The sequence below is a fragment of the Catharus ustulatus genome, chromosome 4 (assembly GCF_009819885.2).
Source record: "Catharus ustulatus isolate bCatUst1 chromosome 4, bCatUst1.pri.v2, whole genome shotgun sequence".
Classification (NCBI taxonomy): Eukaryota; Metazoa; Chordata; class Aves; order Passeriformes; family Turdidae; genus Catharus; species Catharus ustulatus.
In genome coordinates, this window is record NC_046224.1 from 29995446 (window position 1) to 30013934 (window position 18489).

Sequence of the window (18489 nt, forward strand, 5' to 3'; positions counted from 1 at the left end):
GTTCAGCTGCACATGGTTCCTTCCCAAACATTCACACTTTATCCCATAATCCCTGTTTTGAGATATATTTAAATTTTAATAGTATGTAAATTAGCTATTTGAAAAATACTTCCATTTCAGTACTTTCCATGGGAAGGATTAAGAGAGAAATCTGTTGATGTTATTACTGATGGGTTTTTGTTGATCTCTATTAGGTTGTATACCCAGTACTCAAGCTTTTTCAGAGGGGTCCCTTGAAACATGATTGTTTTCAGTTTAGGACAATGCTGAGAGTAGTTTGATTTTAATGCGTTCTATCTCTGTTAATAAATTTTAAAAAGCAAAGGCTTTCAAAACATTTTCTCATTATACCTGTTAATATATGTTTTTGTAGGTAGGATGAAAACTTGAAAATCAATTTACACATCAACTGTGATGAATCCTCCTGTTATAAAGAGAGTTCCTTGGTGTATGTGAATTTTGTCATGTTATAACCAAAGTATTTTGATGTCAATAATTCATGTAAGTTCACCGTATTCATTTATATGCATTCTATACTTTTCAATGCCATTAATTATTTCTAACATTTATATTTGTATGTTTGTCTTGAAATGCTGCTTGGAGAGAAAGTCATAATGGATTATGAGACAGTTTGATAAAAACTGGATATTCACCAGAAATAATGGTTCCAAAATTTTGTGTCTAGGACTTTCACTCTTGATCTATGAAATATGGAAGTTTTTATTTTGAGAAAATAGGTTTGCTCATACACTCACTGTAAGATTGATAAAAAACTATTATATTAATAGCATTTTTATATATAGTATTAGTTTATTTTTACTTACCATATTGAATATGGATGGTATTCTGAAAATACGGAACTATCACCTAAGAGACTCAAACAAATTTTAAAAAACCCCAAGTATTTCAAAGCACTCTGACAAGTTAACATATATTTGTAGAGCAGTATTCTGCTAATAGTGTTGTCTGAAGTAATTGCTTAAATCTAACTTTTTTAGTCAAGCTTTAGGGAAAACACTGTTTTCTATTTTCGTCAGCATAATATGACTTGGACAGAAGCTGTGTAGTGCTAGCAAATATTTTAGCCTTTGCAAACACAAGTGTTCTGCCTCTTAACACTAGATGGCAGACAAAAATGGGAAAATATTTCCTTGTTTTCAAGGATAGAATATTGAATAATTAATTTCCAACTTGAATGAACATTCACTGAAAACTCAAAGTAATAAGAATTAAGACAATTAACACATGCTTATGACAGCATGGATACTTTCTGCAGTCTTTCATTTCGAGGTGGCACGAACACTGAAATTAATCAAGTGGAACTTTTCTACATAATTTTCGTATTGCTTTTTTGTCTGTTTCTTCCCTTCAATATGTTGCTCTTGTCAAAGTGCTAAAAATTCTAGAAGCCTTAGAAAAGGTTAAGCAACTCAAATAAAAGAGAAACTTTCAAAAAAAGTGTCCTTGTCAGGTAGCTGCATAATTGTGAAATTGTCTTCTGTAAATCCAAAGAGCAGATGATGTAAGACTTACATTGCAGCTGCTTAGTATCTTTGGCTTGCATCAGTTACCCAAAATAATTGGGCTGCTTTGCTCCTTATTGTCCTTGAATCTTAGGCAATAATGTAGAAGTAATGTGTTTGCTAAAGGGGCAACTCTCTTCATAGACTATTATAAATTAGTGTGCCAAACATTATGTAATCGTTTCACCTAGAAGTCAGTGAATATTTTGGGTTGTTATCCCCTTCCTCTCCCAGATAAATCCTCCAAAAAAGAAGGGTCAGAATCCCCAAGATTCTGGATCTCACTCTGAAATGTCAGTTCTTCTAGCTAATCGTGATGTGCATACACAGTACTAGAACTATAACAAATCACACTAAATCCCATCTCATCTTTCTTTCTCTGTGCTTGTACTGTAGCTGCAGAGATAGAAAGCCAGGCTGGCTATTTTCAGTGCTGGCGGCTTCATGGACTGAAATCAGAAAAGACCCAAGTTATTCCCATGGTGTTTTCTCTGGTGGAGTTATTCCAAGTGAAAAAGGTAAATGGACTGAAATGGAAAGGTAAGTGCAAAGGTATGACTTGCCTGTTTCACTGTTAGAAAGTCAGCCACAAAGATGTCCATAGCTTCTGAGTTTGGTTTCTCAGATTATTTTCATTACACAATAGCTTTTGGTATAAAATGTGTATATAAGAGCAAATATCAGACTGTGTCACTCCCTTTCTCATAGGAGTGCTTTACCCACAAGGATACATGGGCTTTTTTTCCCAAGGTTTCTTCTTGGTTTCATGAATTCTTGTGTTTGTAGTCACCTAGTTTCAACAAGAGGAGAAGGCATTTTCCATTCTGCCTTGCCAATAAGTTGGTTAACAGAAAATTTTCTTAAGAAATCAGAAATGTGTATTTAAACCTTTTCAGGGTGAGAATAGTACTGACTCCATTTTCTTTCATCACCTGGGTAAATATTCCATTGAAAACAATCCTTTCCTAGATATTGTCAATGGCCTCATTCCTGCTGTTCTTCTTCCCTTCTGTTCCTGCTGTTCCTCCTCTCCTCACCCAGGAACCTCCATTTCCTCACCGTATTTGAAAGCACTAGACAATTTTCAGCTGTTTCCTGAAGGAATGCTTATAAGACATCATTAAATAAGTTATAGACTCTGCATTTTGAGTGCATAGAGGTACCTGGCTCTCATGCAGAGTTAAGACTCTAGATTACCATCAGGATCTGGAATTTAGCAATGTCCTGCTCCATTCATCTTCCTGCTTCATTAAATCCAAGCAATTTCATGCTTTCCACACAACATAAAGGTGCTTGGATCCCTTAATCAGGGGTCCTGCTCGGGGAATTGGTACCTGAAGTCCTTTACATGTCTATCCTTGATTTCCTGTGCCTCCACTGCTCATAGCAGATGGTCTCTGCCCTTTTGTGCATTCCAGAAATCTATCTGCCAAAACAAGAGTGTATCAATCAAATAATTATATACTAGATATGAATAATGTAGTTGATCACTTAGAATTTAAAATTGAGGCTCGTGTTAGAGGTCGTATAAATTCCTCTTCAGCCCCCTGTGATTATCTTAAGAGTCATTTTTGTTACCTTTCAGCACCCAAGAAGAGACAGATGCATTGTTACTGCAGCATCTGGTTGAGAGTATGATTGTACAAATGTCACCCATGGCTTTTGGTGTAAATGGAAGGCGATCAAAATGCAGTCTCTTTAGATCTGCTGGAGTTAATTCCCTGTCCACAGTGTTTGCAACTGCTTATTCAATATTGCTGGGAAAACTGACTGTCGTTTTTATTTACATTGTCTTTTAATTAAATTATTGACAAGTGGCTGATCTTTGCTCTAGATCTCTAAGTATTGTACTAGGTGCCATCTTAGCATTTTGGCCTTTATTAAAAAGCTCTGTTTATAACTTCTCATCTGTGGTTAAAGTGCTTTGTAATTCTTCATCAAAATCAGTTCATCATAGTTCCTTCTCCTAAAGTTACACATTATTTCTCCACTTTTCTTCCCTCTGATCAGCCTTGGTGAAGCTCCTTATCTGTCAGTTGTGTTCCCTGACCCTGGTGGTAGGTGAGCTCTCTGGCCACTAACAGAGAACCCAGACTGTCTGGAATACTGCAAATGAAAAAGACAGTTTTTGGCAGAAGCCTATGTAACTGATTTATAATGATTTATTTCTGTCTTAAAATAGCCTGATCGAAGTTGTACAAGAAAGAGTAAAAGCTCTGAACTCTATAGGTAAACACTTTATTAAAGTTGCATAAAATTTTACGGCAGTAATAGGAAAGAAGCATTACTTAGAGAATCACTTACAAATTGTGGAAGATAATTCTAGCACCGTAGTAAGTAAATGAATTAAGCAAACTGGTTCCTGGCTTTGGACCCAGTAGTACCCTCACTCACTGCTGTCAGTAACAGCTTAAAATCAGAAACTTACCTAAAGAATGAGGTCGGCAATAGCGAATAATAAAGGTCTTACTGAAACAGGTTAAAAAGTTATTGTTTCATACTTAATCTCCCCAGGGATTAAAAAGAGGCACGTAGTACTGTATGTAGTTAGTGGTACTGTTTTGTGGTGAGTGTCTGGGATGTGCGTAGTTACAAGTCACAGGGGGCCCATACACGTTTTTTTTTCCTCTGACTTTAATGCCTGTGGCTAATTCCTGCTGGAAGATGCACTCAATTTAGGAAGGTCTTGTTCCAAAATATTGCCTAACTGCAAATGTAGTTTTTTGATATGTTTCAGTCCTCCATTCTAAGGCTATAGAGACCTGAATTTGTTTTGATGTAGTGTTTAATCTTGCTAAAGTAATACTCTCTACCTTTAAATACACAGTGAATTTACTCATTTGGGAAATGAACATAGTTTCTTATAAGGTGAAAGACATCCAGGTCATGTATGTGCAGGAGAGCAGCATTTACACACACATAACACATGTACGCCAAACACAGATGTGCATAGTTACCCTTTGGTGTATAAACAGGGCTAGCAGGACAAAATGTTGTCCTGTGTTCATTATAATGTTAATTTGAAAAGTTAAGGGTAATTTCTAGTTCATCTTGACTGGAAATGGATGAGATTTTGGGTTGTCTTGACATTTGCTAATATTCTTTTGGCTTCACTAAAAGCTTTCCTTCCTGGCCAGAAGTGGTTTTGTCCGAATCAAAGCTTAACTCCTTGTGAGGAATAAAGTTATGGATGCTGTTCGTCATTTTGAGTCTCCTCGTGTGGTGACGATGGCATTGGTAGCTGCATGATCCATTATATGCTGTCTGTAATAGTAATAAAATGCTGTTAAATATGCTGTCTGTAATGTATTTGTCTCTATCTTCTTTTGGCACACTGCCTTTAGATGTAACTTTTTAACTATATAAGGTTGAAGTACACTGTTAAGCCTGATTCAAAGAACCTTGTGTATTAATATAACTACTGTACTAATGGTGGGAGGTTTTTTTTTAGAATCCAGAACTGTAGGAGATTGTACAGCATCATTAAGGTGTACATAATTTTAGTCCAGTTAAAAGGCTTAAAGCAGAGTAGTTTATCCATCATGTTCTGGAAATTAGCAAGATTACATTAGTGAAAACTATGGACCTAACTTGCTGTAAATGAATCTGCCACAGGCTAAGTATTGAACAGTGTTCATGTGTAACTTTGACTAATCTCCTCTAGGAAAGAATCCATTTGCTATCCATTGCACTACTTCCAGAAGCAGTTCTCATAACATTTCATGCTACTGATATATATTTACATTACTTGATACATCTCATCAAACATAGTCTCTATCAGTAGGGCAATTTCAATGCAATGCTATGTTGACTTCTTTTACCTACCCTAGAATATGTAACTAAGTAAGTATTTTATGTAAAAAAAATATGAAGAAGTGTTTCTACCATCATCTTGATAACTGAATCTTTTACTGCACATTCTAGTCCTTTCCTCCCTATAAGGCCTATGGAAACTGTTTTTACACTTGAATGTAAGTAGAATCACTAAGAATTAGCACTAAGGAAATAATTTTTGATTTCTCTAGAATCCTCCAAAGATGTAGGAAATAATGCAAAAATTTGTTTTTCTAAATTAGTTGGTTTTCATGACTTGACAAGTGCAGTAACAATAATCTGCTAGCTCTTCACATCTACACAACCTCACTGAGAAAAGGTTTGGACTTCTAAGTTCTTGGTGGTTTTCAAGACCTGACTGGACAAACCCTGGGTAAAGTGCTTGGAATTCAGTGTTGTCCCTGTCTTGCGCAGCTGTGTGATTCTGAAATTCAGAGCAGATAGCTAAATTGGAATCTTAATTTGTGAGCTGAATCTCTCCCTTTAGCTAACCAACAAACATTAGATGACAGTCCACACTGAGAAGTTAAGCAGAAGTTAATTAAAATAATTTAGGGAAAGAATTTAACTTGGACAGATGCAGTTTGGAATGAAGCAAAGCTGGGCAATGGGAGGACAATATTGGCATAAAAGAACAGCTAAGGCTTCTTGCATATTTTCATCTGTTATCCTAATTTTCTTTTCTCGGCAAGTTATATTCCCAGAGTGGATTAAATTTCAATTTGACATTATCCTGACTATCTGCTCACATGGATGAAAAAGACTGAATGGGCACAATTATAAAATTATTAAACCATTAACATATATTGAACTGATTATATGCAAGATGGAATAGAGTCTTACATCACTAGGACAACTTGTACAAGGAGGGCCACCACCCTTTTTATCAACATGGCTAAGACTACTTGTTTCACAGTGTGCTTGCCCTTTAGCCTGTGTCCACATGCTGGATCCAACACCTGGGCTGTTGCCCAGACACTGTGTGCTTTCTGCATATGTACACCAAGGGAGAGTTGTGTGTCCCCAGAGATCTTATTGGACCATTCTAGGTATAGCTGATAAAACACATTTGCCTGAAATATATGTCTATCCATACCTTATGCATTGTGAAAAATTATACAAATAGGTGTGATATTCTGGTTAGTCTTCCAACAGTATCCCAGAATTTACTTCTGTTGCATGTACTGGGCTTTTTGCATATAATTTCTTGATACTGAAATATAATAATGAAATATAAATGTATGTTCATCTTCCATGCCTGACCCTGGTCTTAGTATTCTCTTCAACATGTTCCTGTTTCAATCCATTTCATTCTAACTCTGGCGAGATGTATGTGTTTACATCATATACTTGCTTGAAGAATAAAGGTCCCACTTGGCTTTTTGTTAAATTGTGGAGTGAGGATGGTCAAGATTGGTCATGATTTTGGAGCACATACCTGAAACTTAGTCTCCATCAGAAGACAGAACCTGAGATCAGTCCAGCTGCTCTCCAGCACAGCATTTCCAGGGCTTTATTGTTTGAGCCAATTCAATTACTCTACTGCAAGTTTCTGGATGAAGGGAGACTGAGGGTTAAGGCAAACCCATTTGTTCCTTTATGGTTTTGCTATGCCTATTTCCCACTTATTGTGATAGATTGAGGGAAAAAGCTGAAAGGAAACCTCAGGAATCCAAGTTTCCTACAAATAGGCCTTAAGTTAGGAAAAAAAAAATCAGGTGTATTAGATTAAGTTGTGATTCATACTCTTTGTGACACGGTCTTAGAGAACAGCCTTTGTAGACTCAGACAGCTGCAGCAGTGTTCAGCCAAGTCTAGATTATGGATACTTACAGCTGCTGTCAGTGGAACAGTTTCCTGAGATTGCTCAGCTTCTCTGTTGTCTGTTCTCATAGTCTGACCCTTTCATGAGCTATTAACATCCATTACATGGTGGCTGGTAAGGGGAAAAGAGGGAGAGAAAAGACTTTTGTAGTCTACCTCAGCATTCTGTTTATGAATTTTGCCCTTCACCTGCATGTTGGTACATGCCACCTTTAGTGGCAAAGAAGTGGTAGTCTGTCTGTGAGCTTCCTGAGCTCATCTTATAACAGTTGTGATCACAGTGATTAATCAGCTTAGGTGCAGTACTATGTATTATGTACTATGTATGCAGCATGGATATTGCTTTTCACCTTAGTGGTTTCATCTTCAGAAAGACTTCAAATTACCAGTCTCCTGACTGTAACCAGAAGGATATGAATGCCCTAACTTCAAGTAAGATTGCATACAAATATCTGTTATTTTTCTTATTAAACTGATCAATTTTATTAAATCTCTCTTTTTGATTGAGAGGGAAGGCTGAGAGATAAAAAAAAAATTAAATAATTTTGAATTTTCTTATCTGCCACTAACTTTATGCAAAAGCCATACTGTAAAGTTGAAGAACAATGAATTTCCTGTGTTCATGATACAATTTACTCCACAAAAATGAAAATGTTTAGGTGCTGAAAAACAACCTCGCAGACTTTAGCACTATAATAGAACAGAGATGTTTGGGTATTGTTTCATCATAGAGACCTTTTCCTCAGTTGGATTTGCCACTTTTTAAAATTTTCACTTTTTAAAAATTGCTATTAAATTCTCAGTAGACTCAGTCCCAATAAAAGTAATTTATTTAACATGTGTTATTTTTCATTTTTCTGAGAAACAGCCTCTAAGTCTTGACCTTGTCTTGAAACAAAAAGGTTATTTTTAGGGCAGTAAAATATTTTTATTTTTATTTTAGAACCAGGTGACTCCAAAAAAGAGAAGAAGGGGAAAAAAACGGGCTGTGGAAAAATGCATTTCTTTGTCTGGGCTGCATTTAGGATGTGGTCATGCCCCAGGAGGCTGGAGGTTGCCATTACGATGTGCCTGAGCTCAGGGACCCAATTTTATCTCTGTATAAACCTTCCTCCCACTTCTGAAATGTGCTCCTCTGGTTTGCGTAGAAAAATTTTTGCAAGAACTCTCCTGAGTAAGGTCATTTAAGTATGAATCTGACCACAGCTATTTACAAGTTCGTTTTTTTTCTGAAGTGAGTAATTGAATCACGTTGAGCCTCTGAAGTTTGCCTTTTATTTATATATTTCCCTCAATTGTGTGGCTCGGTCTGCCATTGGCTGCTGTCCCTGCAGCCTACCCAAGGGCTGTGCAGTTACATAAGGCTCTGTCTGCTGGGAGCCTATATAAAGCCTTTTTGCATGCCAGCAAGAGACAGAATTTTATTATTATCCAAGTCCCACTGCTTTAGTTCACATAGCAGGAAGATTTGCTTGAAGATATCCTGAAACTCGAACCTGGGCTAGTTAGTTTGCCAGCCAGCGCTTCACAGCTGTCAACCTGAGTCGCAAGTGGCAGCTACTGAGAGTAGCTTCTGTGCATTATGAAGAATTTCTCATTTCCTATGCAGGATAACACACATCAGACCGAGAGTCCTCCTCCTCACAGATTCCTGAGTTTGACAAACCAGTCAGATCCTATTGGAAGACCAGAAAGAGATGAGCAATTAGCTCAAGTAGAGATTGCTGTACTGGGGGTCATATTTCTGACAGCGTCTGTGGGCAATTTCATTCTCATACTGGTGCTGTGGCGAAGAAGAAAGAAGCTGTCTAGGATGTATGTGTTCATGCTTCACCTCAGCATTGCTGACTTAGTGGTAGCCTTTTTCCAAGTGCTGCCTCAACTCATATGGGATATTACAGACGTTTTCATAGGGCCAGATTTCTTGTGCAGAATTATCAAATATCTACAATTGCTGGGCATGTTTGCCTCTACTTATATGATAGTGGTCATGACAGTGGACAGATATCAAGCTGTTTGCTACCCTATGGTCACTTTCCAAAAGAAGAGAGCTCTCTGGAACGTCCCCATTTGCACCAGCTGGTCTATAGCACTGATTCTTAGCCTACCACAGGTATTTATCTTTTCAAAGACTGAAATATCTCCAGGTGTCTTTGAATGTTGGGGTGAATTTATTCAGCCTTGGGGCCCAAGGGCATATGTGACTTGGATTTTTGTAGTTATATTCTTCATTCCCTCAGCAATCCTTATCACATGCCAGGTCAAGATTTGCAAAATAATCAGAAGAAATATAAATGTGAAGAAACAGAATGAATGCGAAGCAACAAATCAGAATCAAGTCCTGCCATCCCGAGCAAGCAGTGTGAACTGTATTTCAAAGGCTATGATCAAGACAGTAAAAATGACAGTGGTGACAGTTGTTGCATATGTTCTCTGTTGGTCACCTTTCTTCATTGCGCAGCTGTGGTCCGTGTGGTTCCCCAGCATCCTGACCGAAGGTAAGATGCTCTCCCTCCTCAGCCACAGCTGCAGAGCAGGCTAGCACACTGCTGTTGAGTGCTTTCTGTTTGCATTTTGCTTTTCTGTAAAGGCTACATGTGGTCATTTGAGGGGGATTGATTATCTCCTGTATTTAATTAGGTACAGGGAACTTGTGCTGTGTATTCAAAACAACATGTGTCTATTCTGTGTGTGTGCCTTGAGTGATTAACAATTTAAAGATTTATGAACAGCATGGTGAAAACTATCGTGCTTGAGCAGAGCCTCAGACTTTCAGAGGTTTTAGGTATTATAGCAGCAGTATTTTGGGTTCTTGAGGTGAAAAGGAGCAATTGACTATTCAAAGTAAAGAAATTATTTCTTATTTACTGGGTGAGATAGTGATGTTATAAGACATCTGCTTTTTTATTTAATTGAAATCATGTTGATGAAATCTCTGTAGGACACTATGAAACAACCAGAAGTTGTCAAACAACTGTTTATAAAGAAAAAAGGAAGCCTGAGAGAGTGATCAAACACCATGTTGTGAACAGAAATAGTCAAATTTATGCTATTGCCTCTTTGTGAAAGGCAAACTCTATATATGACTTTAAATTCACCTTTTCTAAATAGAGGTTAAAAAAGAGGAAAAAATATAATAATCCTCCCTGATAAAAACAGTATGTTTCCTGAACTTTATTTTAAGAATTCTTCCTGTCAGTGTGAATAGACATTCTATATATACTTATGTCAAAATATAAATGTATTTATTTATATATGTTTAACAGCTTAGTGATTGCTTTTAAAATTAATGTACCTGCATCAAAAAAGAACTATATGAAAGTATTTAACTCTGAATGCATAAAATAAAGCGTGTTTTATCCCTTCAGCAACTGCAAATTGCATTAAAATGGGAATTTCCTACTATTAGATTACCTCTAACATATGAATAGATACAGCAGAAAGCAGCAAAATGTGAAAATGTGACTTATAAATAAGAGTGTTTTGTTTAATCTCTTATTTCTTTTACTCTTTTGTTCTAGGTTCAGCATTCACCATTATAATGCTCCTTGGCAATCTAAATAGTTGCACCAACCCATGGATTTACATGTATTTCTGTGGCCAGATTCCATATTGCACAAAGAAGCAGCTGGAGAATACCTCAGCTCAAGACGAATCCATGTTCACCGGGAGCATTCATCTCGTAGACAGAGACCCGGAGGAAAACAGTACTTCTGCATAAATGCTGAGAGCTTTTTGCTGTTTTGTTACATTACCTCTGTCCACAAGACTTATTAATATTTTACCACCATCCCTGATTTTGTGGATAAGAAAGCTGAAAAAAAATGTTTATTTTGTTGTAAAAATATATTTCTCTGCAGTTGTGTAGCATATACAGGAAATTTCTGTGTTGTGCAAGCCTGACTCAGTGCTTCAATCACCAGTGTCTTATCAGAATGAATCCCTGTAAAGACTAACAAAGGTACATAAAAGTATCTTAGATATTATGTGTCCTAAAGTACTTCCCCATCTGTGATTCTGGATTTTTAAGTAGTAAAACTTTACTAATACCTGGTCCAACAAATTGAATCGTAATTGAAAAGGAACCTGATATAATTAAACTTGAATATGTTTTCAGAGTGAACCATGAATTGTTCATCATTCTGGTGTGATTGGGGGACAGTGACAAATCTTGAGAAACCAGCACAAAGTCAGAAAAAGCTTTTGCCAGCTCTTACTAGCACCTGGTTTAAATTAACTCTTTATGTACATTTTTAAAATGCCAAGTAGCTTAATGTAATTTAAAAAAATAAAAGAATTTGGTATGCTTTTGACACTGAAACCCTACTTCAGTTTCAAATTCCATTGTGAATCACAGATATCAGCAGCACAGCAGCAGTTCAGGTTTTTTGGCTTCACACCATGGGATTTGATTTTCCATGCATTTCCTGATGTGTAAGCCGTTAACTGGACACCTACACACACTCCATACACACACATATACCTTATCTAAATAAAACTGGGTGCTAAGAATGTACACTTTAATTTGGCATTCAGACCCATTTGTTCTAGCATGGGATTTATTGGCAGAGAACCAATTATTATTCTCTTCCTTAGGATCCCTTTAGGTTAAAATTAAAATTAAAATATTTCCCTTTGCTGTAAAAATAAATCTGCATATCTTTATCACAAATGCCATTTGGTTCCTGCTTTGTGGGTGTTATATGCAGGTAGCTATTTATTTCCTTTCAATGTCTTCAATCTGATCAGAGGAATATGGAAGGAATATCAACCAGGCTCTTTCAGGTGAGAATTGATCTGCATTCTTGGGGACTCTTTGTGGCACTTACATCTGGTGACATATAATCCGTCTACATTATGCTGTGTTTCATCTCATTTCAGCTTTCTGAGTGCTAGCAGTCTCAAATATCAGTAGAAAAGCTATTAAATGGTGGGGTTTTAATAGTCTTTAAATTTTAGTAACAGAAATATTGATTTAAACTAAATCCTGATCACATTGAGAAATTCTGCTGTAATAGTTAGGCTTCAGGTTAATTTATGCTGCTATGACTGCATATTCTATGATTTCTGTTCTCTGTGTAGTTAGACCAGATAAGGGCAAGAAGCAAATATTGCTGTTCTTTATAAGGGCCCCAGCCCTGTTGACAAGAAGAGCAGGTCTCTGACTGTCAGGAAGAAGAAGAAGGTGGTGATAGTAGTACCTGAGGTAGACAGGAATGGGAAGGATTTGTAGAAATCTCTTACTGTAATAAAGCTGGTAGTTTTTCTTGCTGTGTCCCCCCATATCCCTTTAATTAGTAGCTAATAATTTTACCCCACAAAAAATTCCCTGTTAGAGCAAATCTGTAACTGAAGTGAATGTTCTCATCTGGGGTAAGAATATCCAAGATACGATTGATATTGTATTCTATTGATAGGATATTGATACAGTCTCTCACTGACTTTCTAAGAATTCCAGTCAATTAGCTCTCAGTGAAGTTTTCCCTCATGACTTAACCCAATGGTTAATGGTGGGATTTTTAGTGTTGCCACTTCCTTTGATTGTAGTTAGTTACACACCATAATATGCAGACTTGAAAGTATGTAAACAGTAATGCTTCAAGGAATCACCTGTGTCACTGCACTACTGTATTGGCAGCAAAACTCAAAAGGCATTAATTTGCAAGGAAAACAGGCATTCAGATTGTGTGCAAAGAGTTATCCAGATCCAGAAATGATGGAAGTCATAGTTCAGGTCAGACACCACATGGAGCTGTGCCATTTAACACCACCTGATCTGACCTCTGATAGAAGTTTAAAAGGTATAACTTCTACTACTTATATTTCTGCCCTGCTGATGTATGTGTTACTGGAACTATAAATAGTTTGGTAGAGCGGGATTTTCCAAATAACAGCACCTCGCTTTGTTCATTAAAAGTCTGAGAGCAGTGTTAACTGCTCATTTCTCAGATATTTGGATCATGTATTGAATGAAATACCAAAACTTCATAAGCTCAGTGATGATTATTCACTGTCTGTAATGTTCAAAACACTTACATTCATATTTTTGTCTCTCAAGTGCTTTCTTTCTGATTTTTTCATCTTCCTTCACCTGACATTAGTCCTGCTCTTAAAAATAAAATTAAAGGTTACTGTACTATGGTGCAAACTACAGACTATGCATACTTTAGGCTCAGTCTGTCAGGAGGTAGTACTTGAACATGGCTATTACTGCTTTCTCTCTCAGGAAAATCAACTGGGCTGCACTTTCCAGATGTACATCCTTATCCTGCATGCCCTGCCCTGCCTACCCATGGGTAGCACTGACAGTCTCAGTGGGGACTTTGGTTCAGGTCCACTTTTTCCATCAAAACTCATTTTCAAATGATGGGAAATTCATTTGGGTAATTTTTTTCCTTTTCCTTTTTATTTTTTAGAAATCCTTATAAGCTGCCCCTTAAAGACCTTCTCTTATTTCTAAAAAAAAAAAAAAAAAAAAAAATTATTTTCTCTTTGTAAATTTAGCCATCGGTGTTCTTGGAAGTTGTGGTTTGAACATCTTGTGCCCTTGTTTTGCTCTATATTTTGAGTCTTCATCTGAACTATATGTTTTTCAATTCAGTGCACTTAGATTTCCAACAGGTATTGCAGTATTTCATTAAAGGAGAGGGTTGACTTTGACAACAACACTGTAGTCTGGCCAAGGTGTTTAATCCATACGGGAGAATCAATAACTCAAATGTATGAGTCCCCAGGGGCATTGTGAAAGCCCATAAAAATGAAAGAAAATCCAATTATCAGATGAAAGCTTTTCTCATCAAAGCCTAGATTCTGTTTTCTCACACAAATAAATTCTGAGTAGAAAAATACCCAGTGTTCCCAGTCTTGAAATGAATTACTATGTTGTTGATGCTGGCACTGTGATATGCTTTCTGGTTATCTGGGTGGGGATTTTTTCTTACTTTCCATGGTTTTGTTACTACTTGAGAAAGGCACAGTTCACTAAAAGGAATTAGATTCTTACTTAAAAATTAGTGGTTTGTGTTTTGCAGTACAGATAAGAAGAATCAAATACAATGATTCTGTATAGATTTATTACAGAAAAAAACGCTACAAAAAGAACCTAGTAGAATGAAAAGAAAATTGCAACTTGTTTTGCTTTCTTAAGAGCATATTTTGGGAATTCTTTTATTCTACAGAACTGCTCCTCTATTTTCTATTTTCTGTTTTAGCCAGTCCCAGTTCACATTATTGTAAATGTTGAATACTGAAGATAGAAGTGTTGTGTGATAATCTTTTCAATCTTGCAATGAAATAATGCTGAGAAATTTTAAAGATGGTGCAAAACTAATATTCCGAGAATTTCATTTGATAATTTAGTTCTGACAAGAGGAACTGGTTATCAAGTAGAATAAACCACTCCTGTGTCTGCTTTGTTGGGGGAAGGCTGACAGAGTGATGTGGAGACACAAGCTGGAACTGGCAGGATTTATTCTGAGGCAAACATGGCTGTTTTCTCTGGTTGTCAAGCACATGACCAGGACAAAAGGATCCTCAAGAGGTTGTGAATGTTAGCTGCTTTTGGCCTAAGGGTGTCATGAACTGACAAAGGCAGAGCAGGATGACCCAGCTAATCCATTCTTTTAGGCAAATTCAGTTTGCGTTTGGTTCCTTGGAGTAGAAAAAAAAAAAAGAAAGTTGTTTTCTGACTTACACAAGGTAGAGATGTCGGCCTGAATGCCCTGGCTATCTACAGGAAACATCCATGATTATGAAACAGATTGTTCATGCAGCAGCAAAACAGGATTGCAAACAGTTCGGATGGGAATTGTGTTACTTGTAGTAATACAGCCACAAATAATTTATTCACTACCGAGGATCTATTTATGATGATCCATAGCTGGTCCATATAGATTTGAATTGAAAGGAAATTATACTGCTAGAAAATCAGAAATAAAAACGGAGGTAATCTATCTTGCAGATCAAAACTCTGAATTCTAAATCACACCTCTTCAGCCCTATGTGTGTCAGCAGCAGCTCCCTCTCTGCTCTCCTGGTCCCAGGTAGAACTTCATGATTTGCAATGTATTTCCCAAACTCTACCTGCCTTAATCTCTTGCTAAGGTAGCCAAAGTTCTCTTCACTTTGCCTCTCTGAAACAAAAGGACAGAAGCTGTGTCCTTTCCCTGGCCTTGTATGATGCTCCTGCTATTGCCACTTGAGGACTTCCTGAAGGACATCTCATTCAGAGGGCAGATTCTGGGCATTTTTACAACCCCTCCATAAATTTTTTATTGATTTGCACTTCACTCTTTAGGAGCAAAAGAAAGAATAGACTTTGAGTGAAAGTAAGTAGCCATACTCATTCGTTTGTGCTTCCTTCTTTTGCCAGTGCAGCAGACCAAATCTTGCCCTTTCTGCTGGTAGGTTGTAGCAACTAATTTAAGGTATATTATCCATCTCCATTATGAACTTTGAGTGCAATGAAACTCTATGCAAAGCTTCTCCCCTTTCCATACAAATGTTGTCCTAGAGATAAAGCACAAACCTATTCAAGTACTATTGTATTAATCACCAGCTTTTTTATATCATGGCTCAGACTTTGAACAATCTTCAAAATTTTGGTTTTGCGTTTCTTGCATCTATTTCAGTATACCAAAAATTGTTAAAATTGTGTTTTACCCAAATTTTAGCTACAAGTCTCCTGAATTCTGCATTAACAATACAGGAATCAGTACAACTTTGTGGAGGAAACATTACGCTGCCATCTGAGGAAGAAGTTTAAAAAAATGACCTTGAATATCTCTGGAAATTATGGCTGAGGAGGTGGATATAACTAGAAAGACGTCTCCTTACATGACAGTGACCACTTTTCAAGACAATCGATGTAGCAACAAATACTAAGACCCAAGAAAGATCCTCGTCATCCTTGTTGTAATTTCCATCATCGTGATCATCACCATCGTCACTGTTATTTAAATGAAATCATCATAGAGCTTACAGTAAGTTTTAAAAGAAAGCTTTTCGAAGCTACGGAGCTGAAATATGAGAACCTTGATATCAATCACAAATGCAACTTTTATATATGATGCTATTTTATTTAGCTAAAAAGATATATATTTTTTAGTACCAATATTATTGCTGTGCACTGAATTCCATGAAACTACCTTCAGATTAATTTTGGTACAAAATGTTAAAAATTTGTTTCATTTTTACACATTTACTTGGATATTAAACTAAATTGTTGCTTTAAATGCTGTTCTTGATTATTTATGAGTTCAGTATCACCACCTTTGAAGAAATACTAGGAGTAAATTATCTACTAGCCATCACAGGGCATTGGAAATATTTGCACGTGTCTCTAAATGTGTTAATAGATGTCTGGCCTCAAATTATTTATTGTTGAGTAGCTCCAGCTTTTGACTTACTGATGAGAAAAACTGTACTTTGTCATGGAGAATACAAGCCTTCTGGCAAGCAGAGTCATGATGTGAATACTGCTTATTGATACATTTAATACAAATTACTGTCTGCTGGAAATGTGATTCATATTCCTGATCGTTTCTTGACAAGACTCATGTTCCGAGATGATATGTGTTTATCTGTAACTAACTGTTCCCAAAAAATACATAATCAGAAAATAAAAATCAGAAAATAAATTCTTAATTTTTTAGCTCAGCAACTGTGAGCACTGAATCTTGCCGTTCAATGGATTTGCTGTGAAAGATGAGGTTGAAAACATTAATATAGCATTTGGGCTTGTTTTGTTTGCATTCACAAAAGAGTTAATACTGGATTGCATGACCCTTCCATGTAGATGGTATCAAAGGAATGATACCAGGGCAAGTTGAATGCTTAGAGCTCTGGACTCATAGACTCATAGAATCATTAAGGTTGGAAAAGACCGTTTCTAGGAAATTTCCCTCCCAAATGCTGCCCAAGCAGGAGTAAGATGGCCCTAAGGGTGCACATGTGCTAACGTTGCATACTGTAAAGGTGAAGCACTCTGTGCTTACATTGTGAACAGTGGTGAGAACAGATGATCAGAACTGGACCATTTGTTTTATTAACAAGGCTGTCTGCCCATGGAAATATGAACACAAATAGGCAAATTGATCAAGGAGCATCTCAGGTGATGTCCATACTGAAGGCACTAGCACAGGCATATCTATTGCTTTATTTTTTGTCATGAAACAACGCACTGAGTATCCAGCTGGGCATGAGCACACCAAAATGGGCAATCATTGTGGACAAGTGGTGGGGTGCCACTGCCTATTTCAGGAGTCCAGAGGGCAGAGGTGCTGCCCCACCTTCCTCCCTTCTTTATTCCATGAGAATAAAAGACACAGCACATTGTTGCATCTCTGCAATTTATAAACATAGAGATGTGTAAATATCTTCATCTTTTGACTTCTTTCACTGCAAAGTCACCTTAGTCTGACACTTTTGGCACGACTCCCAAATGATTCTGCAAGACAAAGGCATTAAGCTGTGATAGAGGTTTTGGTCTGCTAAGAATGAGACCGTTAAACTCATCTTACTTGCAATTTAAGAAAGGACTGTATGACATAAAGAGTTGAATTACCTGAGGGACGCTATAAAAATTAGATTTTCAGTCACTGAAATTAAGAAACCAGACTGACTGAATATCTGACTTATTTATTAATTCAGTAGTTTCAGGTTTTCGTTTAATAAAGATTCTTTTCTGTAAATTAAAGCAGATGAGTGGAATATCATAAATGTAAAATTAGCCTTATCCTATTGAATTTTAAGCTCTGCCAAGGCTGCAAGAAAGAATTAAATCATTGATAGAAGACAAAGAATTGACTTGAGAGTTTGATATTTTAAATAAATACAGTATTTTATGTGCATTATCTGTAAAATAACTAGAGGCTGTTCATAGAAAGTGATAGAATACTGTTTTATAAATCAATTTCTAAGGTAACTCCATAATTTTACAATAAAAATATCCCTGCCAGATATACATATGTTTATATGTTAAAATTTAATTGTGATTTGATACAAACTGCATCTTGTAATACTCTGATTTTTTTTTTTCTATATTGTGCTCCAAAGATGAAATATTTTTGCTGCCTTCAGGTTAAGAAATCAATTAAAAGTTTATAAATACTTTTTTGTCCTGGAGGGAAACGTGGAGTTGATTCAGACAGAAGTCTCAGAACTGAATTGCATTCAAATTATTCATGAACGTTTTGCATCCGTAAGGGAAAGGGATTGTGCAAGCAGTACTGTTTTTCTAGAAGTTTCAACATTTCTCTAACACTGAACATTATGAAAATAAATTGCTAATATAATAAGTAGCTAGAAA

General features: G+C 36.6%; 1 protein-coding gene across 1 annotated transcript; it reads left to right on the forward strand.

Moving 5' to 3' along the window:
• The first annotated feature begins 8605 nt into the window (after nucleotides 1–8605).
• LOC116994893 (arg8-vasotocin receptor-like) lies at nucleotides 8606–11494 on the forward strand. Its single transcript, XM_033056849.1, has 2 exons — nucleotides 8606–9679; nucleotides 10703–11494. The coding sequence occupies exons 1-2, from the start codon at nucleotides 8764–8766 to the stop codon at nucleotides 10900–10902; spliced, it is 1116 nt and encodes a 371-aa protein (XP_032912740.1). The 5' UTR covers nucleotides 8606–8763; the 3' UTR covers nucleotides 10903–11494.
• Nucleotides 11495–18489: the final 6995 nt, after the last annotated feature.

Bases quoted from the DNA above. Each gene is read 5' to 3' on its own strand.
- LOC116994893 (XM_033056849.1), top strand. From the start codon at position 8,764: ATGAAGAATTTCTCATTTCCTATGCAGGATAACACACATCAGACCGAG. The intron at 9,680-10,702 runs GTAAGATGCTCT...CTTTTGTTCTAG, and splicing joins CCCCAGCATCCTGACCGAAG to GTTCAGCATTCACCATTATA.